Source organism: Salmo salar, chromosome 26 (assembly GCF_965601325.2).
Source record: "Salmo salar chromosome 26, fSalSal1, whole genome shotgun sequence".
Classification (NCBI taxonomy): Eukaryota; Metazoa; Chordata; class Actinopteri; order Salmoniformes; family Salmonidae; genus Salmo; species Salmo salar.
In genome coordinates this window covers 18,446,996-18,472,803 of record NC_138316.1, presented here as the reverse complement: position 1 = coordinate 18,472,803, position 25,808 = coordinate 18,446,996, and the positions used below count along the sequence as shown (strand labels likewise).

The 25,808-nt window shown below is 42.5% G+C and overlaps 1 protein-coding gene across 1 annotated transcript; it reads left to right on the top strand.

Annotated features, from left to right (window-relative positions):
• Positions 1-460: 460 nt before the first annotated feature.
• On the top strand, positions 461-25,808 carry LOC106587202 (inositol 1,4,5-triphosphate receptor associated 1). Its single transcript, XM_014175334.3, has 24 exons — positions 461-793; positions 4,298-4,424; positions 4,718-4,877; positions 5,275-5,539; positions 11,010-11,222; positions 14,103-14,221; positions 14,443-14,504; positions 14,949-15,122; positions 15,673-15,750; positions 15,877-15,923; positions 16,013-16,069; positions 16,339-16,836; positions 17,090-17,168; positions 17,626-17,752; positions 17,859-17,889; positions 18,657-18,797; positions 18,897-19,028; positions 19,791-19,944; positions 20,043-20,092; positions 20,300-20,452; positions 20,586-20,650; positions 21,468-21,587; positions 22,896-23,027; positions 23,151-25,808. Exons 5-24 carry the CDS (start codon positions 11,151-11,153, stop codon positions 23,395-23,397), a joined length of 2,538 nt encoding a protein of 845 aa, XP_014030809.1. The 5' UTR covers positions 461-793; positions 4,298-4,424; positions 4,718-4,877; positions 5,275-5,539; positions 11,010-11,150; the 3' UTR covers positions 23,398-25,808.

Below are 25,808 nucleotides of genomic sequence, written 5' to 3'. Positions count from 1 at the left end.
AAAACAAACCTAGAACCTATACCCACAACTAACTAACTAAACCTAGAAATACATAAACACAGAGCAGTGCCCAAAACCCCCGGAATACATAACTAAAACAACCTACTACCTACACCACCACCCCAAACCATATAAAACAAATACCCTCTGCCACATCCTGACCAAACTCCAACAACAAATAACCCTTAACTGGTCAGGACGTGACACCGTCCTTCATTTCTTGAGGTTATGTGACTGCTTGGAAGACTGTTTCCACCCTAAACCATGTCCTAGACTCCGATCTGGTGGGGGATGGAGGAATGATAGTTTGAGTTATACAGTGTTTTGATCAAACACACACACGTCCAAACTCTACCCTTCCCTGGTCAGACCTCTTCCCCCACAGAATGATCACAGAGAGAAAGAATAGTGACTTGGCGCTCCCAGGCAGAGTACGAGCTCAGAGTTGGAGCTCAGAGTTGGAGCTCAGAGTTGGAGTGTAATTCAGGAGATGTGATCAGTCAGGGCTGAGTGGAGCAGAGCGGCAGCCTTAGAGAAGAGCTGTACACATACACAGCAGCAGCCCAGAGAGGCACACAGAGCCTTCTCCTTAAATGGTCAAAGCTCCCATGAGTGAAAGAGAGGCTGGTGCTGGAAAACAAGACAGGGAAAGGAAAGGAAAAGAGACAGCTAGGTTTTCTGTGAAAAAATCTGTGAATTACAGTTTGACTGAGGGAAGGTTCTGTCGGGTGTTTTATGTGGAGTTTATGTGGAGCTAAGCAGTGAAGGTGGTATCTCTCACAGGAGGTTACAGGTACAGCTATTGATCTATTCTCTGCTCTGTGGACAGGTATAGATGATGTATTGTATGCACGTTTTATTTGTTTAGAGATTAGAGAGTCTGCAGCTGCATGACATGCACTTTATCATTAGTATCTTTGGCTATGTGCATCGAGTTGGCAGCCATGTTAAACATTTGCGCTGTTCATCATCATTTTGGGGTTATGTTGGAACATGTATATATCTCTTGTGAGGGTTTACAGGCTGTCACTTATTGGGAAGATAGTAATGGTTCGCTAAGGGAGAACAATAATTACAAGACTTGGTTGAAAGTTGCAGATACTGGGATTCTATGCATGACCAGCAGATGCTAATGATTTATTTGTTTTATTGCAATACTGTATATAGCCATGATAGTCTAAATGGCATTGGTATTTTGAACAAGCTCACTTGCCTCCCCCTCTATCTCTCGCCATCCATCTCTCATCTTTCTCACATTCCCTCCATATCCTGTTATCTGGGATGGTGGCTGTGTAACCACCACTTCCTCTGCCGGTTCTGTACTCCCTGTGCTTCACACAACCAAATTTTAAGCAAATCTGGCAACAGGCAGAGAGCTTACATAACAGGGGAGAAGGGGGTCGGGGAAAATGCTCTGCTCAGCTCATTTTATCATGAGTGACCAGCGAGGCCAGCCCTCTGCCTTGCCGCGAGGTAACTTTGTGGCCCCCAGGGCCCTGCCTGCTAAAGGGGACCGGCTGAAGGTTCCCGAAAATAGCTCTGGTCAGGGGAGAGAGAGGCTGTGTGGCCCTGTGTGTCCAGTGGACAGAGCCTTGTAGGCTTGGATGTACTCCCGGGCCCGGCAGGAAATAATCAGAGTGATTCAATTACACTGCAATATTCATCCCATTGTCTCTCTGTTTAGACTCCTCCAGCTCAGCTTGGCCCCCTCGACTCTGTTTGCGTTGAAATTTATTCTCACTGTGGACTCCCAGAAACAATCTCAGCCCAGGACATTGCTTCTAGATTGCAGTGTTGGACTGTAAAAAAAAATTTTTTTGTTTACTCAACTTGTTTACTCAAGTGTTACCTGAACAACAACAAAAAAGTGTTGGTCCAAACTTAGCTCCAACTTGAGAAAACTTTGGCAAAAATTCTAACAACTTAAAATGATGTGTGCTAAACTTTCTCATGTGTTCATTCAACTGAAAAATATTGCTTGGGCATCTTACCTAAAAAAAAAGGCTGTGGAACTAGTTACACACACAGTGCTGTTAACACACAATGTTTTCATCTCACATATTTCACATACATGATTACATTGTGCATGTTCATTTATACAGTAATTATTGTTCAACATGTCCTCATCTGGAATTTGAACTCACAACCTCTTGGTTCAAGGCCTTCTGGTCTTCCTGCTACGCCACCCAAATAAGAATTTATAGTTGAATGAACATATGAGACAATTTAAGCAAACATTGTTTTAAGTTGACTGAATTGCCAAATTTGGGCCAACACATTTTTTTAAGTTCAGGTAAAACTGACCGAAAAGTTGAGTAAACAAAACAAAAAGCTGTGCAACTAATTAATAATAATAATAATATTCATTTGAAACAAATCTATTTTTTTTTACAGTGTGTCAAAACCCTTGCAAAGTTTCACAGTACAGCAGTCTTTCAGGACTGCCTTTAATTGTCACTGTGTGACTGTTCTTTAGATGATTGTTTAATCACTATCTTAACTATGTTTGAAAGTGTTTTCTCTATGTCATCTCCTTCATCATGTGCAGATATAGAAGTGTGTAGGAGTAAATACGCAGGCTTGATGAGGAGGAAACCTCCGGTACTGAACCTGACCTCACTAAACCCTCACACTATTGGAAATAGCAGCATTCTCTGATGTTTGATAATGCACTAGAGATTTATAACAGCTTGTTATAAACGTTTATGACAAATCAACTATCTGTTTATTGTAGTATGTTAGACAGGAGATCCGGGTGCATTTTGTGTTGTATATGAGTGGTTCATCACAGCTCCAGTTGTAGGAAGTTGGCCTATCTGGACATTGTGTTTTGTGAAGGCCATAACAGGATAGTGATTTAAGGCCAGCATCCCAGAGTCGCCTCTTCACTGTGGACGTTGAGACTGGGGTTTTGCGGGTACTATTTAATGAAGCTGCCAGTTGAGGACTTGTGAGGCATCTGTTTCTCAAACTAGACACTCTAATGTACTTGTCCTCTTGCTCAGTTGTGCACCGGGGCCTCCCACTCCTCTTTCTATTCTGGTTAGAGCCAGTTTGTGCTGTTCTGTGAAGGGAGTAGTACAGAGCATTGTACGAGATCTTCAGTTTCTTGGCAATTTCTCGCATGGAATAGCCTTCATTTCTCAGAACAATACTAGACTGACGAGTTTCAGAAGAAAGTTATTTGTTTCTGGCCATTTTGAGTCTGTAATCGAACCCAGTCTAAATATGGCCAGGTTTATTGCTTCTTTAATCAGAACAACAGTTTTCAGCTGTGCTAACATAATTGCAAAAGAGTTTTCTAATGATCAATTAGCCTTTTAAAATGATGAACTTGGATTAGCTAACACAATGTGCCATTTGAACACAGGAATGATGGTTGCTGATAATGGGCCTCTGTATGCCTATGTAGATATTCCATAAGAAATCTGCCGTTTCCAGCTACAGTAGTCATTTACAACATTAACAATATCTACACTGTATTTTTGATCAATTTGATGTTATTTTAATGGACAAAAAATGTGTTTTTCTTTAAAAAACAAGGACTTTTCTAAGTGACCCCAAACTTTTGAATTGTATTGTAAGTACTTTCAGGTACCCTAGTGGTTAGATTGTTGGGCCAGTAACCAAAAGGTTGCAAGATCAAATCCCTGAGCTGACAAGGTAAAAATCTGTCGTTCTGCCCCTGAACAAGGCAGTTAACCCACTGTTCCTAGGCTGTCATTGTAAATAATAATTTGTTCTTAACTGACTTGCCTAGTTAAATGAAGGTAAAATAAATTTAAAAAATCTTCCTGAGGCTTTGTCTAAATATCCCTCTTGTTCCTAGGAGACCGCTAAACAGTCTACTTCCTCCCTTGTGAGGGATGGGTCTATTAGCCTCACGTTCCCAGCATCCTCTAGCCATGTTTGTCATGACATTTACCAGCATATTCTGTTACTGTACTGTGTCTGGACTCAGGAAGCCATTCCTCAATGAAATGTGCACTCTGGATTACTTATGAGGAAAGATAAGAGGGTGAATGATTTCTGTTCTACAGCTTATTGTTTTTCCTTTCTGCTTAGTGAATACTGAACACATGACACTGAATCCCTCATTGCCGGCATGTCAGAAAAATCCATTGATGCATTCTCTCTTTTTTTATTACATTTTTTTACGTCAAAATCGGCTAGATCTGATACGGCTAACAGCCCCATAAAACATTCAACATAGGTAGGGACTAGGAGATGCTGAGTGTGGATGACACATCATAGTTCATGAATGGATTAATGGAAGATGTTGTTTTCGCTCTGTCAGAACTGTGACGATTCAGAGGCACCCTGCACTGATGACAACAAAACAAGCCAAGCCCAATGTCCTGACTTTATCCCAGGCCAAAAGCACAACAGTACCAGCAGTGATGTTCCTGCACCTGCATTTTTAGGTAATAGATCAACTGTCATCTTCAAATCAAAATCCAATGTATTCGTCACATACACAGTTTACAGCAGGTATAATAGGTGCAGCGAAATGCTCATGTGCACCTCACATATCTTCCACTTCCTTTTGGCAGGTCATAATGTGCTACCATTCATCTGTCTGTCATTTCTGCTCCTATCTCCTGTCCATCTGCTTGTTTAATGTGTTTTGTTTTCACATGTCTGCTACTGCCTACACCATGTTGTTAGTGTGACTAGGACCTCCCTGTCTGACCGTGTTGGTTCCTCCCTCTCGTAGGTTCCATCCCAGTGTCAGAGACACAAACGCCCCCAGTGTCCCCATCACAAGTCTTCCTCCAGTACGAGTGTGCCCCTTCACTTACCGTCCCAACGGATACACCCCCCCAGTCTGCCTGTGTCAGTCACGCTGCCGCTCACACTGAGGAGAATGTAGCAGGGTTAGTGTTTATATTCTCTCTCTTTTACAGGAAGAGGATATTGCATGTGTTTAGATTAACATCCCCCCACAACTGAAGAGCTAGGCTAAGGTGAGACTGTGCAGGGATGCCAGTGTTTACATGGTCACACACCAGCGCCCCAAAAAATTACAGAGGCACTCAGTACATTCCTAGGAGGAAGCGGGAACTGTCAGAGGATTGCATAAAGTGTGTTAGGAAAGGCCCACCTCTCCGGGTTTAGAGTGAGGAGGCGGAGGTATTTCACAGAGCAGGAAGCTGTGGAAGTTATTACAAATATTCAAGCTGATATACGGGTTATAATTGTGTTTGATATGATTTTGGAGAGATTTAACTGTTGATTATGGATAAAGAACGGTGTGTTGATGTGCTTGATCAGTCTCAGATCGGAGGATCCTACTTGCCGTGACTACTGTCAGTCAGAGGCCCGCGACTGTGGGAGTGGCCAAGCATTGCCGCCTGGAGACTTTGGGAGGAGTCAGCCATCAAACCCAGAAGACAGTGCTGGTAGTAAAGCCTCTGAACCAGAAGATAGTGGGAGGAGCAATGTATTACAACCAACAGATATTGGGTGTGATCTAGAGCATTGTGGGAGTTTCCATTCTCGGGATCTACCGACTGTTTTAATAACAGGCTCAGATAAGGTAAGTTAGCACTGAATACTTTTTAATGATTACTTTAATGAGGATAGCCTCTTTTATTATTAAATACTCAAGTGATTCCCAAATCATTGTAGTTCAAAAATAAACACTCACACACACTATTCTAAATGGGCACAGACAGAAACATAAGCAAGTTATTTTACCCATTTAAGGTGTACACATCCTTCCAAAGCCATGGTTTCCTTCACAAAAACCCCCTCCCATACCCAGAAACGAAGTGAGTGGTGCTTGAGTGCTGGCTGTGGGGGGCACGGGTTGGCTGATGGATAGAGAGGCAGGGCAGGATGAGGGATGACGGCCTGGGCTGGGCGGGGTTGGAATGGAGGCAGGGAGTCCTGGAGTGAGCGCTGGCAAAGACCATTAGTCTCAGAGAGGGAGACTCCAGTAAGAATGTGACCTCCGTCAACCCTGACAGAGCTCTGACTGATGGCATGTCTGATTTGGATGATTCTGGCTCTGCTGAATGACATTTTCCAAGTCTATTATTTCCATAGGCATGTTGAAATGGATAGGATAAATATAACTGTGTTTGTTTCCCCCTTTAGAATCAGATTGCGATTGTGTGGTTCGATATGCTCGTTTTAGTGTAAATATGGTAGTTCAAGCTAACCTTGCTCTGTGACGATTTAATTGCGACACTGCTAACCTTTCATCCTCCATTGTGCTACCTCGCTGCCCTCCCTGTTTGCCTGTCATAGATGTTCAGATTTGTTGCAAGACAACGTTATCTTGTTTTTCTTTGTTCATTCTCAGAATTAAATAAGTCTAACTTTAATAGCTGGAAGAATGCGTTCCTCTGGGATTCCCGTTCTCCCAGATTAACTTGGCTCATCCGCCCCCGCCTCTGGGGAGACAAAGGTCACATTTGCTTATGCACAGTTCTGGAAGCTGCAGGACTTGCTAGGCAGGTCTAACACTAGAGAGAAGCAGCTGACATGTCTGTGTGGTGGTTTGTCTGATACTTATTACAGTAATATGCCGCTAGAGAGTTGTGCTGGATCTGGAATATTGCAATGATAATTCATTGCATCATAACCAAGTTATTTGAGAGAAGGGCAAATCCATTGTAACAAAGTGACGCTGAGTCTCTCTCTTTCACTTTAAAATGTTTAAAGGCCCAATTCAGCCATTTCTATCTCAATATCCAATCATTTCTGGATAGCAATTAAGTGCCTGATTAACCACGTTTTCATGCAACCATTTTATGCGGAGGAATTAACTCATGAAAAAAGTCACGACTGGGCTGACGGAAACATAAAATGCCGGTACAATTGTATAAATGCTGACAAACAATTTGTTTGTTCGACATGGTGGGATCTTTTTGTGTCGGTTAAATTAATTATCTGAGAAATAGCGTTGGAAACGCCTTCATGGGCAAATATTGATATACTAACTATCATATCGTGATGATATGTTGTGTGGTCCTTCCACCACGACTCGGGAAAGCATGCAGTTTATTAAACTACAGATTAAATACATGATGATGAACTTCACAGGGTGATTAATGTGCAATGTGATGCAAGGTGATGATCGATGATTGGCTGCCGTTTGACAAAGACAAATAATATCGCTCTTATCCATAATAATCTCATAATATAAGTAGACTACCCCCACTGTATCTGCGAGCTGTTGGTTAAACCGCATGTGCCAAGACCAGAGCGGGCACATTTGCTATATAACGCAACGAATCCATCAGTAGAGTTGAAAATGCGATGGAAACCCATTTAACTTGTGTTTTTCATTCAGTACATGGGAATTTAATGGCAAAAGTCATTTTTATGTGCATTTTCTCATCGCGCACAGCCTTTTATCTGCAAAAGGTCAGTTTGATGGAAACACATCTCTGGTGGAAAATGGGCATATCGTTTGGATGGAAACCTAGCTACTGTGATTGTTTTCAATCAAAATGGTCAATTTCTTTTTTTTAAATAGCTTCTTAGCAAGAGCAGTGTCTCAAGCAAGAGATCTGCTAGGACTGTCTGGAAGTGGTCTGAGTGGGGATGGGAAAACTGAAAACTATCTGTTCTTGGCAGAGAGGTTTGGAACTCTCTTTCTTATTGGTCTATTATTAACAAATTTACAGCCTAGTGATGTCAACAGGTAGACCAAAACTCCATCCCACCAAAACAGGCTGAAAGTACAGACAGTCTTTTCAAACAGCTCTTACACTGAAAGAGCATTATTAGAATTTTCACAATTTCACAGTATTAGTCCAACCTCATAGTGTGGAAATGTATATCAAAACACAGAAAATCTAGTTTTTGACTGCACTGAGCATTTACCAAACCGTACCCCTATACACAGAAGTCTACTTTTAACAATTGCCACTGAAAATGTTACTAAAACACATTTATTAGAGGAACAGTGCAGATGCAAAGTTTGTTAACAGAATGACAGTAAAATCTACCTCAGTTTTTTATTTGACCACCTTTTCCAAAAACTCTCAAATAATTCAAAGATGTCTGCAGAAAGAATGGGGTGTTAGCTATGATATGGCATCTTGAGTTTGAAAAAATCTACACTGAACAAAAATAGAAATGCAACATGCGACAATTTAAAAGATTTTACTGAATTACAGTTCATAAAAGGAAATCAGTCAATTTAAGTAAATTCATTAGGCTCTAATCCAATGTTTCCCAACCCTGCTCCTCGAGTACCCCCAACAATACACATGTTTATTGTAACCCTGGACAAGCACATCTGATTCAACTTGTCAACTAATCATCAAGCCCTCAATGAGTTGAACAAGGTGTGTTTGTCTGGGGCTATAACGAAACTGTGTGCTGTTGTGGGTACTGGAGGATCAGGGCTGGGAAACACTGCTCTAATCTATGGATTTCACATGTCTGGGAATACAGATATGCATCTGTCGTCATAGATACCTTAAAAAAAAGGTAGGGGTGTAAGATCAGAAAACCAGTCAGTGTCTGGTGTGACCACCATTTGCCTCAAGCAGCGCGACACATCTCCTTTGCATAGAGTTAGTCAGGCTGTTGATTGTGGCCTGTGGAATGTTGTCCCACTCCTCTTCAATGGCTGTGTGAAGTTTCTCTATATTGGCGGGAACGCTGTCGTACACGTCGAACCAGAGCATGCCAAAGCTGCTCAATGGCTGACATGTCTGGTGAGTATGTAGGCCATGGAAGAACTGGGACATTTTCAGCTTCCAGGAATTGTGTACAGATCCTTGCGATATGAGGCTATGCATTATCATGCTGAAACATGAGGTGATGGAGGCGGATGAATGGCACGACAATGGGCCTCAGGATCTCGTCACGGTATCTATGTGCATTAAAACTGCCGTCTGTAAAATGCAATTGTGTTTGTTGTCCGTATCACCACGGGGCACTCTGTTCAGCAAACCGCTCACCCACACAACGCCATACACGCTGTCTGCCATCTGCCCGGTACAGTTGAAACCGGGATTCATCCATGAAGAGCACACTTCTCCAGTGTGCCAGTGGCCATTGAAGGTGAGCATTTGCCCACTGAAGTCAGATATGATGCCGAACTGCAGTCAAGTCAAGACCCTGGTGAGGACGACGAGCACGCAGATGAGCTTCCCTGAGACGGTTTCTGACAGTTTGTGCAGAAATTATTCGGTTGTACAAACCCATAGTTTCATCAGCTGTCCGGGTGGCTGCTCTCAAACGATCCCGCAGGTGAAGAAGTGGAAGTCCTGGGCTGGCATGGTTGCATGTGGTCTGAGGTTGTGAGGCCGGTTGGACGTACTGACAAATTCTCTAAAATTACGTTAGAGGCGGCTTATGGTAGAGAAATTGACATAAAAATTCTCTAGCAACAGCTCTGGTGGACATTCCTGCAGTCAGCATGCCAATTGCACGCTCCCTCAAAACTTGAGACATCTCTGGCATTGCGTTGTGTGACAAAACTGAACATTTATTGTCCTCAGCACAAGGTGCACCTGTGTAATTATCATGCTGTTTAATCAGCTTTTTGATATGCCACAACTGTCAGGTGGATGGATTATCTTGGCAAAGGAGAAATGCTCACTAAGAGGAATGTAAACACATTTGTGCACAAAATTTGAGAGAAATACGATTTTGGTTCATATGGATAATTTCTGGGATCTTTTATTTCAGCTCATGAAACATGGGACCAACACTTTACCTGTTGCGTTTATATTTTTGTTCAGTATATTTTGGTTCTTAAGTGAAGTGGATCAACACCCGATAATATAATGATGGTAACAGAAATCACGTGATGGGTCCTTGATCTGGACTATACAGAAATGCAATTGTGAATGTCATTTATATTCATGGTGATAGATCCTGAATAGGTACACAAAGGTAGAAAAATGTAATATCCTCCTTTGCATGTTTGGGTATTATTCTACACATTGGCTATTTTTCTACACACTGGCTATTATTGGTCCAGAGCGGACCAAATCTGTACAAATCATAGACGTCTATGTTTCACAAGTTTGGACATCATACAGCACAGTAGAGAGCAGTAGAGCACAGTGCAGTACAGTACAGTACAGTACAGTAAAGTACAGTACAGTAGAGTCCAGTCAATTATAGTGTACTCTCCTTTACTGTGCTCTACTGTCCTGTACTCTGCTGTACTGCAACTGTGGTTTGTGACTACTATGATTTTCCATTTTGGCCAATTCAATTGCACTCATTATGTTGCACATTTTTCAATCACTCTGTTACCAAAATGATTATCAGTAGAAACATTATAACTAACTGGTAGGTCTACCTTTACTTGTTATTTCTGTGAAATGTCATTATCCTCCCTCTTCATGAGGGAGAGAAATTCAAGAATATCTTAAAGATATGTGGGTTTTTGATAACAAAATGACAAGACACTAGGCAATATTACTTAAACTTACAGAAGGCAAATCATTTCTGCAAAACTAAATAGAAGTGTTGATATTAGTTGGCAGGGGTCTTTACTTCAACATTATTGCTTTTAATGTATTTCTGATACCTTTTAAGACTTTTTCTGGAAGATGTTTTCTAAGACCCCTTTTCCATCTGTTTATCCACAAATCAAAGTTTTTACTTATGCCACATTTTTTTTAATGGAAAAGGATTGAAAAATCTATGCCTTCAAATAATATAGACTTTTAGCTATCATTTGACACCAAATGTGATATGTTCCTATAAGCGTCACATGTTGGTGCTCATTGGTCCTTTTACATGGAGATGACCAGAACAGTGCAACTGCAATACTATTTGACTTTGAATGTATGTCTACAAGGCCCTTTCCTTATGATATCATTCCAACATCAACGTTCAAACAGACATAGCCACCACCAGTTGGCACACCCATTCATAGGCAAATGTGTCTATACACTTATCCTATTTGAGGACGCGTCATGCTTCTTTGTGGTTTCCCTGATAGTTAGAAGCTATCAGAGGCTGCGTATTCTCACTTGTGCCTGTGTGACTTCCTGCTTGCATGCATAAAATTCTGGTTTCAGGAAGGAGGGGGCCACGAGTTGTATTGCTTTCCCTGGGTTCAGACTGAACAGCAGTTAGAAGAATCCCCTACCCAACCCATCCCAGCTGAGAGTCCCTTTTTTTTCCCCCTGACACGACCCCGAGCCCCACAGCCCCCCGTTATGCCCGTCCTCCCTGAAGAGGAGGAGGATTCCCCTGAGGAGCTCGACAGTTCCTCCAGCTCACCCAGCACAGTGAGTACCTATCCATTACGTTAACCCTTCACTCTAAAGCTGTGGTATGTTGCACTCAGAGCTATACATGACACTATCTCATTAATACAGAACCTAGAACCTAAGATTCAGTATTGACAAGCTATACTGATTTGCAATGAATGTGTGAGCAACAATAGCATATGAGCATTAGGCTTAACTCATATCTATGCTCATAGTGTTGCTCACATATTCATTGCTAATACATGTTATTGTGTTTTGGATGTGTGTATCTTTAGTAACAATGAATCCCTTCACTCATTCATGATTTGAGTTTGGGATTCTTTTTATTTATTTTACCAGGTAAGTTGACTGAGAACACATTCTCATTTACAGCAATGACCTGGGGAATAGTTTCAGAGGAAAGGAGGGGGATGAATGAGCCAATTGTAAGCTGGGGATGATTAGATTGCCATGGTGGTATGAGGGCCAGATTGGGAATTTAGCCAGGACACCAGGGTTAACACCCCTACTCTTACGATAAGTGCAATGGGATCTTTAATGACCTCAGAGAGTCAGGACACCCGTTTAACATCCCATCCAAAAGACAGCACCCTACACAGGGCACTGCCCTGGGATCTTTTTTTTTTTACCAGTGGAAAGAGTGCTTCCTACTGGCCCTCCAACACCACTTCCAGCAGCATCTGGTCTACCCATCCAGGACCAACCCTGCTTAGCTTCAGAAGCAAGCCAGCAGTGGGATGCAGGGTGGTATGCTGCTGGCTGGATTCCTGTGCTTTATGGGTGCATTTCACCCACTTCTATTTTTGACTCAGGAACAAAGCTTCACTCAGCAGTGAAAATATGTAATTAATCCCAGCAAAAACATGAGCAGGATGTTCTTTCCTCTTCTGTCCAGATTACAAACTTTTTTCCAGTGCTTCTTATTACTCTGTGTGTTGATGAGATAATTTGCGCTGCGGGTCAAGACAGGTTAGCACAGTGTGTCCAGACCACTCCAGATCTTGGCTCTACTCTGAAGACTGAACTGTCTTTCGTTGTTTTGTTCTGTCATCTGTTCAGATCCTGTGTGACTGCCACGGTTGTCGTAGGAAGGAGCGGATCAAAGTGCAACGTGTGTGTCATTCCACATTTTATTTTCACTGTGAAACTATGCAATACATACACAATAAACTGAACGAACAAAACAACAAACCGTGACGGAAAAAACACCTTCTTAAGTATGATCTCCAATTAGAGACAACGATGACTAGCTGCCTCTAATTGGAGATCATCCCAAACAAAACTCAACAAAGAAATACAAAACTAGAACATAACATAGAAAAACGAAACGAGAAAACCCCCCTGTCACGCCCTGACCTACTCTACCATAGAAAATGGTCAGGACGTGACAGTGACTCCCCACCCTAATATTTATTGAGTTGAGTAGACTTGTACAGAGCAGTGGATAGATTGGATGTTTTATGAGTCTCTGAATGTGGCTTTGCCTAGTCCAGTACGTCTCCCAGAAAACATGCTATTGAAACTCTGTATTTGAGACAAAAAGTAGAGGCTTTCTGAAAGCTGTCTACAGCTGTCTACAGTCTGTGTACAGTCAGGACCTATATACACATTTGTGTTGAGCGGATGGCTGCCTCACCAGAACCACTGAGTTACTCCTCCTAGGAGTATACTGTCATCCGTTCCAGTCAGTCATAAACACGGCCTAGATAAGACTTCACTGAGGAATGCAATGTAATCTGTAATCTAACCTGGGGGTATGGCAACCATATAAAATGATCCTCCTTTATTAAACAATAGCCCTGGCCTTTCAGCAGTTTTAGACTGTTACAGGGATAACATTTATTAACATTCTCTTCCAGGACAAAGGTCTCAGTGAAGCTCTCAGTGAAGGTTAATTTAATGTCTCCCTGTTTATTTGCATAATCTTCTCTGAGGATAGAACTAGGATACTAGGATATAAATAAAGCATGTTCAGGGTATATAAGCCTGACCTTTAATGTTGGAAATATACTTAATATGGTTGACTTGGTTCAAGTGAGTGTTCATTCTGTCCTTCCACTCTCCTGGGATGCTGAGGTCCAGTGAGTTCAGGATGTGTTTAGTCCAGAGGGACATTGTCTAGAGTTTCTGATGTTCAGGGGTTCAGGCTGTTGACATTGTGCTGCTGAGCTAAAAATGCTGCTGCTGCTGGAAACCATGGACCACATGCTAGTCAACAGAGCTAAGTGCCTCACTGAAATAACCACCGATAACAGAGGACCACAAGTTTATTTCTTTTCCCCTTAAAAGTGCTTTGAAATGGGTATGCCTTGAAGTCTTTTTCCTCCTGCGGATTCCACCATGTTCCCCATACAGTCCCAGCCATGGTGAACATCAGGGAGGGTCTAGAGAGACATTAAGATGTATGTTTGGCTCTGTCTTGACATTAATATCAACATTAAAAGCTTATGAAAACAGCAAGTCTTCAGTTTGGGGAACCAAGTCACCAAATATCTCTGTGAAGGTGTGTACACAATCTTTTATAGATGTCTACATAAGCAGGAAGGTTAAAGGGTAGAGAATGAGAAAGTGCCTTTGCGGTGACACAAGCCATTTGGTGACATGTTTACTCAAATGTCTCTGTAATCTTTGTTTTGCATGCTTTTATGTTTTGAATGATTTAAATGAAAATGTCCCCCAATTTACGTCATTGCAATAACAATATCTATATCTATGAATTTTCCTTCTATTGAGACAACATCAGATTTTTCTATGGCAGGATCCCATGTCTCCTATCCAGGTCCCTCAAAAGTCCACTCAATACCTTTTTCATGCAGTCTAGTTCTGTTCTTGCTGCATAACTAAAGTTACACCTCTCCTATTTTAAACCTTTTGTTTCTCACATATCCTTCTATCTAGAATACACCAGTTGAAAGTAGAGCAGTTACCGTGGCGATGCCTGCTCCCACCATTGTCTTCCCAAAGCAAGCAACCGTGACCGTGGTCCAAGCAGATGGTCGTCCTCTGGAACAGACCAGGTACATGTGTTATTTCATCCTGACAACAGGACTGTACATGTCAAAAATGCTTGAGACCAAACCACCTCTTGAAAAATGTGCCACTTTAACCAAGCCAGGATCGAGATATTTCTAGAAAAGAAAACCCATCCTTCTTCAAGTGTTTAGAGTAGCTAAATGTAAATAAAGACTGTGTCGTAAGAACACGGCGTCTGTTAATTTTAAACGTTTCTCTTTCCCAGACCACACAGTCCCAGATCTCGCTTGTCCCGAAACTCCCTGGGAGGACCCATCACTACAGTCGGTGGGTACAATCAAATACTTAAAGGCTAAATATAGCCTCGCGTTAACAAAACGTACATAAGTCCATTGTTCAAAATGTGAGTTCCATTGTGATTTTTTTTTCTTCATGACATTGTATGGCTAATTTAATTCCCTCTATTGAAATGTCTAAGTTTGGTCATCAGTGTCTGACAACATATAGAACTGGAGGCTCTTTGTCCTTAGAAAAGCAGAGCCAAAGCTCTCAGCCCTGGGATGCTTCTGCTTTGATGACTATTGATGTTGGCTTGTTGCTCTGTGCTGAGCTCAGAGAGAATACTATTGGTGTGTGTGTGTGTGTGTGTGTGTGTGTGTGTGTGTGGTGTGTGTGTGTGTGTGTGTGTGTGTGTGTGTGTGTGTGTGTGTGTGTGTGTGTGTGTGTGGGGGGGGGGGGGGGGGGGGGGGGGGACATGTGTATCCTTCTCAGACAGTACAGGCAATGTGATAGACCTGGTGAAAGACCATCTGCCTGAGCTGCAGCTCTCGGAGGAGGACCGTCAGAAGAACCTGGTGCTACTGCAGGAGGCCAAGAAAGTCAGCGACCGATTCCTGAGCCGCAGGGGCCGAAAGTCCACCTGCAGCCTCTCTGAATCCCCCACAAGTGAGAGACACTCATTGGTTTACAGATTGGTATACAAGTGAAACAGGGAAATATACAAGTACTTTACGATAAGTCTTACTGTATAGTATACAGTATGTAAGACAGAGGCAGAAAGATGATACAAGAAATGTCACGTTATTAAGCTCTTCAGTTTAAGACCACTATTTACACAGTAGAGATTTAGTCAGCTGTTGATGTGTAGATTTGGTTTAACAATATTTTTACTCTTAACATTGGTTATGAAATACAGTGAGCAGGTCTGCTAGCAGAATTGTGTAAGTGAGTCATTGTAATTGCTGCATTTTTCTATCTTGACTTCCGGAGTTATCTGAACATCACGTACGTGCCCTCAAGCCTTCGTCTTGCAGCATTCTGAATGCACGCCAGATAATTCCAGTCTTCCCTCATGTAACAGACTACAGTGACAGATATCAAATGAAGTCCCAATAACTACAGTTTTTATGTTGCGTTGTTATCTGGAGGCGATGCTGATGCAGTATACTGTACTTTCATCGTCCAAACATAAATCACGTGCATGTTTTATCCACAGGTCTTTCTCCTAACCACACACCATCCTCCTCACCTGTACCGTCCAGAAGCAGCTCTCTTATCACAGCCCCTCAAATAGGTATGTCCATCTTTCTGTCAGTTAGAGAATATTCACTCTCTTCACTGGAGAGGATGAAAAGCCCTGCATAAAAATACAAAACATACATTTAATTATACAGCTTTTTTGTAAACCTTTTTCTTTCAGCTGTAGCCACAGAGGTGAACTATGCCCCCTCATCACCTGTCAGCCTGGTAAGACCCGTATGAATTTTCCTGATGAACTCAGTAATGGTGTTTTAACAGTATGTTGATGTGTGTTGTTTTGTGTTCCTCTCTGGCAGCGATTGGAGGTTCTGTCTGCGAGGGAGCAGGCTGATACCAGTACACCGGAGCATGAGGTAGCACAGCACTCTCACCACCACTCTCATTCTCAAGTGGCACCCTGGAACAGTTAGTCAGTCATACATGAAAATGCAATACGTAGTTAGTAAAACCCTCATGAGTTTACACTCCAGAATAGCTATGCTCATAGCTATGTTGGATACAATAATTCATTTACGGTAGACAATTGAAAATGTTGACATTCTTGCACCCCCTCTCCAAGAAAATCCAATTAGTTCCTCCTGAATTGACAGTGTTTAAGGAATTGTGATATTGCTGTTTTTAGAGCACCAGGAGGTTGGTGGACTGGAAGCCCAATGAGAAGCGTAAGGTGTCCTCAGGCACCCTTGCTCCCCGCTACTCTGGCCCCCCACCCCCCAGGGAGCCCAGTGGGGGCCAGAAGGAGAACTGTGACCCCAGGGTAACAGCTAAGAATTGCCCAGCACCAGTACTAGTCAATAAGCCAGAGGAGGGTCTGGTTCGAGCCCCCAACCAGGCCCCTGCCACCGGGGTGGCCAAGCCTGTCCCTCGGCCCCCCACTCAGCAGGCCCCCTGCACGGCAGAGATCAAGACAATCGGGGCCTTTCCTCCGCTCATGAGAGCTGTGTCCTGGGACACTGTTGGAACCCTCAACGCCAGGAATGGGGCACCAAGTCTCCCCCCTACAAACGAGGAAACCTTCTCCTTTCAAGACAAGACCCGGGATGCCCTGCACAAGTCCTCTGGGTACAAGGACTTCCCTGTACAGCCTGTCAACGTGCAGAAGCTGTCCAAAATAAGAGAGGTACGATGGGAGCCTTTTAACTACTGGGGCTCATCCCTTGAGTTTCACCTGATAGCATTAATGTGACATTTATTGCATGTTTTGGGGATTTAAGAGCCTTTTGGTAAATGCTAAAATCATGAGAGAGATGGTTTTGTTCTTGTAATGTTTTGTTCTTGTAATGTTTTGGTCTTGTAAACATCTTTGTACGACACAGTTATTACAACATGAAAGCTCTTACAAATCTAAATGTGCACTGTTCTTCTGTATACAGGAGCACAAGCTGATGCGAAACCAAAGCATTGTGGGGTCAAAGTTGGCAGACTTGAGTGAAACAGCTGAACAGGAAAGAGGTACTGTGTTACGCCGTGTCTGACCTGGAGAGGAGACAGTGCTGTGTGTAGTGCTGTGTAACAGACCATTGGAGTGGACAGTAGACTTTTATCTAGTGAGGGGGAAAGGAGTCAAGGCTCCCAGCTACGTCACAGGATGCTAGTCCTTACTGACCCCAAGAGATTTTCCTTATTACCGAGGGCATGTTCTGTTCTAAGTTTGGCACAGAGCTGCAATTTATTGGCATCCTGAAATGTCGATTATCAAAATAGTAATCTGATCATTTAAATAAATTATGTTTTCCATAGAGACCAGATTGCCACATTGTAACTATCTAATGGTCTTGTGTGTGTGTGTGTGTGTGTGTGTGTGTGTGTGTGTGTGTGTGTGTGTGTGTGTGTGTGTGTGTGTGTGTGTGTGTGTGTGTGTGTGTGTGTGTGTGTGTGTGTGCGCGTGTGCGCGTGCGTGTGTGGCCAGGTCCCTCTCTTCTGCCCCCTGCAGGGTCTCCTACGGATGAGGAGGCTAAAGAGAAGTCAGACGCCATGCCCAACATCTCAGACATCATGCTGAGGAAACTCAAACTGCACAGAGGGCTACCAGGCTGGTGGGTATCACAGTATTTAGACTGACAGGGAATGACCTTTGACCATATATTTTGATCTTTTCTACTTACATACTGAACCTATATTTCCTCTCTGATTATATTGTAGTGCACCTCCACTCACGGAAAAAGAAGTTGAGGTTAGTATCTACTCTGGAGAGTGTATAATACAACAGTAACAGTTTTATAGTGCATGTTCTCCCCCTGTCTGTGGCCTCATGAATGTAATGTACAGGAAGCCCCTAGTCCCTACCCATGATTCAGACTAATGGGAGCCTTAATGATTTCCTGTCTCTAAGAAGAAAATGCAAACATGGCTCTGTTGTTTGAGTGCAGAGCACTGGGCCTAGGCTATAGCCCCGCCTGCCCAGATGCCGGTTCCTCCCAGGGGGATACATGTTGTGCACTAGGACAGTCGAAGTCACCGATTTCCTCTCAGCGCTTGCCTCAGTACTTTGCGATGATGTTTGGGATTCTGCAGCAAAGACCGTTTGATCATGACAGCATGGCACCAGGAGTTCATCTGTCAGCATCGCTGCACATTATAGGCTCATCTCAGGCCTGGTAGCAAGCAGCACTGTCAACACACTGGCTAGTTGGTGCTCTATATGGCAGCTGGGTAGCCAGCTGGTGTAGTTGTGCTTTACATTACCACATACTGTACATTGCTAGCATAACAGTTATGTTATGTTAACATGTTATCAAGGATGTTCGGTGTTACATGTGTTTATTCAGTCCCATACTGTATTCATGTTTTCTTGGGCAGCACATTAATTGACCTGACCCCTCTGATCTACTTTGTGTGGCGGTCCAGTGAGTTGGTGTGTCTCAGTCCTTAATAATGGTAACTAATATGTCCCTGGTGACGGTTTAATGAACGCTAAACACAGTCATATCCTCCCCACAGAACGCGTTTGTTCAACTGTCGCTGGCATTCCGGAACGACAACTACACTCTGGAGACACGGCTCAAACAGGCGGAGAGGGAGCGGACCCTGACCGAGGAAAACACAGAGAAGGAACTGGAAGAATTCAAAGGCTCTCTGAAGGTCAGCCTTTAGTAGGCCATGATGACACAGGAGAATAAATCAGTTGTGATTCACTTTCACTTATAGAAGACCTGTGTTTTGTTGCTGTTGTCTCCTCAGTGCACGGCTCCACAGTGGAGTAACATGGAGCAGCGGGAGTCTTACCAGTGCCTCATAGAGACAGTAGCAGTACTGCACCGTCTGGCCACCAGGCTCTCCAGCAGAGCTGAGATGGTTGGAGCAGTCAGACAGGTACTGGAACGCAGGCATAGGATAGGATAGGATGGGCCATCCACGGGGTACACTAATGATTCGATGAAACCCCTGAATGAGAGAAGAAAACATTGAGTGAAAGTGAAAAAACTTTTCCATGATCCACTGTCATGAGAAAAACACTTTGGGATGTTCAGGGCCATGGGTATGTTTGTTTTTGGACAGATAAGATATGTTTATGAACGATTTAGCCTGATGTTATGCTTTCCCTCAGGTTATCGTTCACGCCAAAGCCAACTCCAATAAATGACTAGGGAAGGACTCAGGGGTATGTCCGTTGTTAGACGTCACACAAGTCCCTTGTGATTTATAGACTAACAACATATTGCTGCTGACCCCAGACCTGACCCCAGACCTGACATGATAATGGCTTTCTACAGTGTTGGAGTCCTTCTCAAAATTATATTCTCTCTCTCTCTCTCTCTCTCTCTCTCTCTCTCTCTCTCTCTCTCTCTCTCTCTCTCTCTCTCTGCTGTGACTGTATGGTTAACTCTCCTGTCCATAGACAGTAATGACTCTGTTGTTGCTGCACTCTTAGAACAAAACATGCTATCTAGAACCTAAAAGGGTTCTTTGTCTGTCCACATAGGAGAACCCTTTAAATAACTATTTTCGGTTCCAGGTAGAACCCTTTGGGGTTCCAAGTAAAACACTTTCCACAGACGGTTCTACATGGAACCCAAAAAAGGGTTCTCCTATGGGGACAGCCAAAGAACCCTTTTGGAACCCTGTGTGTGACAGGAGAAACGTATGAACAAGGCCACAGAGGTGATGATGCAGTACGTGGAGAATCTGAAGAGGACCTATGAGAAGGACCACGCTGAGCTGATGGAGTTCAAGAAGCTGGCCAACCAGAACTCCAGTCGCTGCTATGGAGGATCCATAGACACTGGAGGTACACCTGCACAAACCCTTTATCTCCAGTGCATGATAGGCGAGTTGTTGCAAAATGTTGATTGACTTAAACTGCATTCTCCTGTGTTCTTTGGTTAGATGATGGAGTCCCACGGCCATCCAGATCAATGTCGCTGACCCTGGGAAAGGTTGGTGCTGTAGTGTTGAACAGTGTTTCCACTGGGTTTGTTGTTGAGAGTATGCACTAGATTTGACTGGTTATATCAGGGTGACACTTCTCAATATGATAGGCCATAGATTGTTAAGGATAATCCCCCCAACTGAACTCTCCTGCTATTTTCTTCTTCCCTCTATCTCTCACCCTCTCTCTCTCCTTTCCAATTGTTCCTTATCAGGCTTTGCCCAGACGGAGGGTCAGTGTTGCGGTGGTCCCCAAATTTAACCTCCTGAACATCCCTGGTCAGACCCCGGTCATGGCAGGTCCCGGCCCCAGCGTTGCAATCGGACCCAGCCCCCAACCCACCATGGGCCAAGCACTTCCTGTCCTGGTATGTTTTCTACTCAATCACAACCTTCTCAGACTGTCAACCTGACCACATGATTAAGTGGTAATATCCTGTCTATTTAAGTTTATTAGTCTGCTTCGTCTACATGCATGTTGTTTGTTCTTGTTAATTACAGTGTGAAGCCAACAGTATGAAAAGCAACTTTCCCACTGAGCCTACACAGCCAGCTATAGCTGAGAGGTATGTTCCTCCATCCTCTGTCATAATGTTGACCTAATGCATACCCACAAATATACTGTACATACTGTACTCAGCACTATCTATCTCCTTGCCTGTATTGCCTGGTTCCCAAGGTCAGTTCACAGCGCTGTGAAAGAATGGGCAATGCGGGGCCTTAATATATGTACACCCTTATCAGAAGACATCTTGTGCTGTATCAGAGTATCTGCCTTGTGTACTTGACCTTCAGGAAGTGTTCCCTGGGGAGTAGCTTGATTAATCATTGCCATCCGGATACCATTGGCCATACACAGCAGATAACTGCACTACCCTTATGCAACTCCCAGATTGTCTATGCACCCAAAATAACTGTGCAACATTCCATAAAAACAGAACTGCAACTGGCTGATGGGCTATTCTGAGATGAAATCTAAACATTTGGGCTGGGGAGCTTGACAAAAGCCAGGAGAGAGGGAGAGGGAGAGGGAGAGGGAGGGGGAGATGAACTCTCTTAGTTCGCCCCATGCCAAAATCTCAGGATCTCTCAAAGCGAGAGAGACAATAACAACGTATCAAGTGTCTGCTCAGTAAAAGCCAGGGACATTTTAAGAGTCCCCATGTACACATTTTGCCTTCGTACTTTTGGTTTTTACGCAAGCTTACCTGGCAGTGATGGTGCCATCCACGCACGCTGCCCTTCAACTGCGTTCCAGCCTGCCCATTAACACAAGGCCACAGTATTATGATGGAAAGCCTAATGACCATAATGCACTCCTCTCTCTCATAATGTCTGTTGGTAAAATGTTCTATGTGTTTTTTCCGCTATGAAACAATGCAGTGGAAAGACTGTGGCAGAGCAGGAAGCTGAGCAATCTGCCCCAGCCAAGCCCTCCATCAACCTAGAGGAGATCAGATCAGAGATCAAGGCAAAGATAGAGGAGGAGGCCTACAATAAAGGGTGATACCCTTTTCTATGTACCCGCTCACATTGACCACCCACACACATACCCACAGTCACACACCCACAGTCACACACCCTGTGCACGCTGACAGAAGAGTGGCTCAACACTGGCTGTACTGTACTGACATAATAGCCCCAGTACATAATAGTATGAATACTCAACGAAATATACTGTACATTAAGTACAGTCAGCATTGCAATAAAGTTAAGTAGTTTATACACTACCGTTCAAAAGTTTGGGGTCACTTAGAAATGTCCTTGTTTTTGAAAGAAAAGCAATTTTTTTGGTCCATTGAAATAACATCAAATTGATCAGAAATACAGTGTAGACATTGTTAATGTTGTAAGTGACTATTGTAGCTGGAAACGGCAGATTTTTTTATGGAATATCTGCATAGGCGTACAGAGGCCCATTATCAGCAACCATCATTCCTGTGTTCAAATGGCACGTTGTGTTAGCTTATCCAAATTTATCATTTTAAAAGGCTAATTGATCATTATAAAACCCTTTTGCAATGTTAGCACAGCTGAAAACTGTTGTTCTAATTAAAGAAGCAATAAAACTGGCCTTCTTTAGACTAGTTGAGTATCTGGAGCATCAGCATTTGTGGGGTCGATTACAGACTCAAACCGGCCAGAAACAAATAACTTTCTTCTGAAACTCGTCAGTTTATTCTTGTTCTGAGAAATGAAGGCTATTCCATGCGAGAAATTGCCAAGAAACTGAAGATCTCGTACAACACTGTGTACTACTCCCTTCACAGAACAGCGCAAACTGTCTCTAACCAGAATGAAAGAGGAGTGGGAGGCCCCGGGGCACAACTGAGCAAGAGGACAAGTACATTAGAGTGTCTAGTTTGAGAAACAGAGGCCTCACAAGTCCTCAACTGGAAGCTTCATTAAATAGTATCCGCAAAACACCAGTCTCAAAGTCAACAGTGAAGAGGCGACCCCGGGATGCTGGCCTTCTAGGCAGAGTTGCAAAGAAAAAGCCATATCTCAGACTGACCAATAAAAATAAAAGATTAAGACTGGCAAAAGAACACAGACACTGGACAGAGGAACTCTGCCTAGAAGGCCAGCATCCCGGAGTCACCTCTTCACTGTTGACGTTGAGACTGGTGTTTTGCGGGTACTACATAATGAAGCAAAACATTTTTTTATTTTCTTTCAAAAACAAGGACATTTCTAAGTGACCCCAAAGTTTTGAATGGTAGTAATGTTCCTCTGCTGTCTTATGATACTTCCTCTACGTTCAGCTCATGTGCCTTTAATGAGAAAACAACTGTAATGTTCCAAATACAGCTACCAAGAGGGACTGAAGAGAAGTAAAGAAATCAAAGAGGTGGAGGAAGAGGAGGAGAAAGTAGAGGAAAAGCCAGAAAAGAAGGATGAAGGAAAAAGAAAAGAAATCAGCAGGAAAGAAAAGTTCAGCAGGTGATTTTCACTTCATGTAGACCAATTGTAAATCAATTATTATGTAGTTATACTATCCGCTGTATAATGACTGGGTGTATACCTTGAATTGTTCTGAATCCTCTCTCAATTTTGCCTTTACAGTAAGGTTGAAGAGGTCCTAGTTGTCCTTGACCGGCTTTGCCCCAAGATTTTCCGCCGTAACCGACTTCTCTGGATTGTTTTGACGTTGTTCCTGGTCACGTTTCTGGTCGTCAATGTTTTCACATACTTTAGTGATCGCTATAACAGCCATGGGGACATGTCGGCAGAAAAAGCCATGGTCCAGGGCAAGAAGAAGATCTTTGAACTGAATGTAGGAGTACAGCCAAAGAATCCCAATCCAGAATAACAAAGAGCCTGTCTCATACTTCTCTCAGTCCATAGACAATTTCTTTCCATGATACATCACCATACAAGAGCTGAACTTGAATTTAGGGTTTTGAAGGGTTTGGGGATGTATCTTTGGGAGCGTTTATTGAGTTTTTTTATTGGTTTCTGAGGATAAGCCTTCTAATGATCATAAACTTTATCAAGGCATATTTATGGTGTGTTAGGAAAGCTGCCCAAGTGTTTGTGATGGTGATATATGATTGTTGCTTAGGGGGCCAAGTATAATAGTGTGATGAAATATTTCCTTATGTACAGTGAGATCCAGGACTTTGGATTTTAAATTATACGATGACTATGAGGTTAAAATGCAGACTGTCCGCTTTAATATGAGGGCATTTTCATCCATGCCAGGTCAACTGTTTAGAAATTACAGCACTTTTTGTACACAGTCCCCCTATTTTAGGGAGCCAAAGGTTTTTGGACAAATTCACTTATATGTGTATTAAAGAAGTCCAAAGTGTAGTATTTGGCGTGTGACTCTACTAACCTGTTGGATGCATTCACAGTTTGTTTCGGTTGTGTTTCAGATTATTTTGTGCCCAATAGAAATTAATGGTAAATAATGTATTGCGTCATATTGATGTTGTAAATAATAATGTAATATTATAATATTAATATAATAACTCTTCTACTTTAATGTGGATGCTACCATGATTGTGGATAATCCTGAATGACACAATGAACAGAATGAACAGAGAGGATTAGCATTTTGGCGGGTATGATATTTATACCTCAGTAACTTTCTCTCTAATCATTATTCACGATTCATTCGTAATTATCCGTAATCATGGTAGCATCCACATTAATTTAAAAGTGTTTAGAAACATGTTCTATTCTTATTTACAATAAAAGTTACTCCAAAATACACAATACATTATTTACCATTAATTTCTATTAGGCACAAAATAATCTGACACACAAACTGAAAATGCATTCAACAAGTTTGTATTCACTAGCTTGATGTAGTCATTGCTTGCCATGAATATGAGACCAAATACACCACTTTTGACTACTTTAATACAATGGGGGGACTATGTACAAAAAGTGCTGTAATTTTTAAACGATTCACCCGATATGGATGAAAATACCCTCAAACCAAAGCTGACAGTTTGCACTTTATGGTCCTTGTATCATTTCAAATCCAAAGTGCTGAAGTACAGAGCCCAAAAAATATATGTATTTGTTATTGTCCAAATACTTTTGGACCTCACTGTATATATTCACAATGTATTGTTATTATTCCTTGTCCTACTCTGAATGTCATCCTAGAGGACTGAATGTGGCCCCTTGGGCGAATATAGAAGATTCCTGATGAGTTCCCAAAGATAAATGTCACAGTCGACATTAGACTAATGTACATTCATCTACCACTCTGTTATTTTATGTTAATTCTCTCAGGTCCAATAAGAGGACATCCCCTGAAGAGATTTACAGAGATATTTAAAGAGATAGATATGTTTTTTTTGTTGTTTTTATCTTTAGTAAAATATCTATATTTGTGGTATTTAAGCAGATACTTTTTTGGAAAATCTATAATATAAGCACATTCCAAAGTAGTTCCTCAAGTGCAATATTTAGCAGCTGATGGTTCTTGTTTGTTTGTGTTGTTACTGTGTTGGTTTGCGTCCTACGACCACTGAAAGATTTCCTTAATGTACAAGAGCACTTTTAGACAGAATGAGAAATCTTCTTCCCACATGCGTGCCAGGGTTTTCTGTTGTGTCATTTTCGCCTTGAAATAAAGGTGCCTTAAAACTCCCAGCATTCATTTCCATAGTGAATAATGTATGTCAGACAGGTGCAGTTTCCATGAAGCAAACAGGTGTGTTGGCAGAGTTCTTATGCTAACCTCCCAAATCAGTCGTTTCCTTGGAGGAATGAGCGACAATTGTATTTTTCAGCACAGCGCTTGTTCTCTTCCTCCCTGCACTTATGAAAATGAAAGATCTTTTGAACCTTTCATATCTCTCAGGAAACCACTTATGTAATCTACTTGGCTCCATTAAGCTGTAGCTGCAGTGTGTCAAGGCTGCTTTAGAGATTCTATTTTAATACAAAATTAATGTCACAAAATAAAATAGAAATGTTCTCTTTAGATGTCAATTTTTTGGGGACGTTTAAATGTCACTGACTCTTCTCATGCGGCAAACAATTACTTTTGCTTATTTTTCAGTTCTGCCTGTGTCATTTCCTGCTGTACTAGGTTGGGGTGAGGTGTTTTGCTGGAAGTGGGATTTCGCTGTGTGTCAGAGTCACATCAGAGGATGCCAGGGATCATGAGCTTGTTAATGACTAAGCAATGGGCAGAGGGAGGAAATCATTATGTGAGGTGCCAAAGCCAATACAAATAAACAATTTGCCCAAAACCTA

Excerpts from the sequence above, each read along its gene's own strand:
- LOC106587202 (XM_014175334.3), top strand. The coding sequence starts at position 11,151 with ATGCCCGTCCTCCCTGAAGAGGAGGAGGATTCCCCTGAGGAGCTCGAC. Across the intron at positions 15,924-16,012 it reads CCTCATCACCTGTCAGCCTG|CGATTGGAGGTTCTGTCTGC; the intron begins GTAAGACCCGTA and ends CCTCTCTGGCAG. Across the intron at positions 19,029-19,790 it reads TGGTTGGAGCAGTCAGACAG|GAGAAACGTATGAACAAGGC; the intron begins GTACTGGAACGC and ends TGTGTGTGACAG.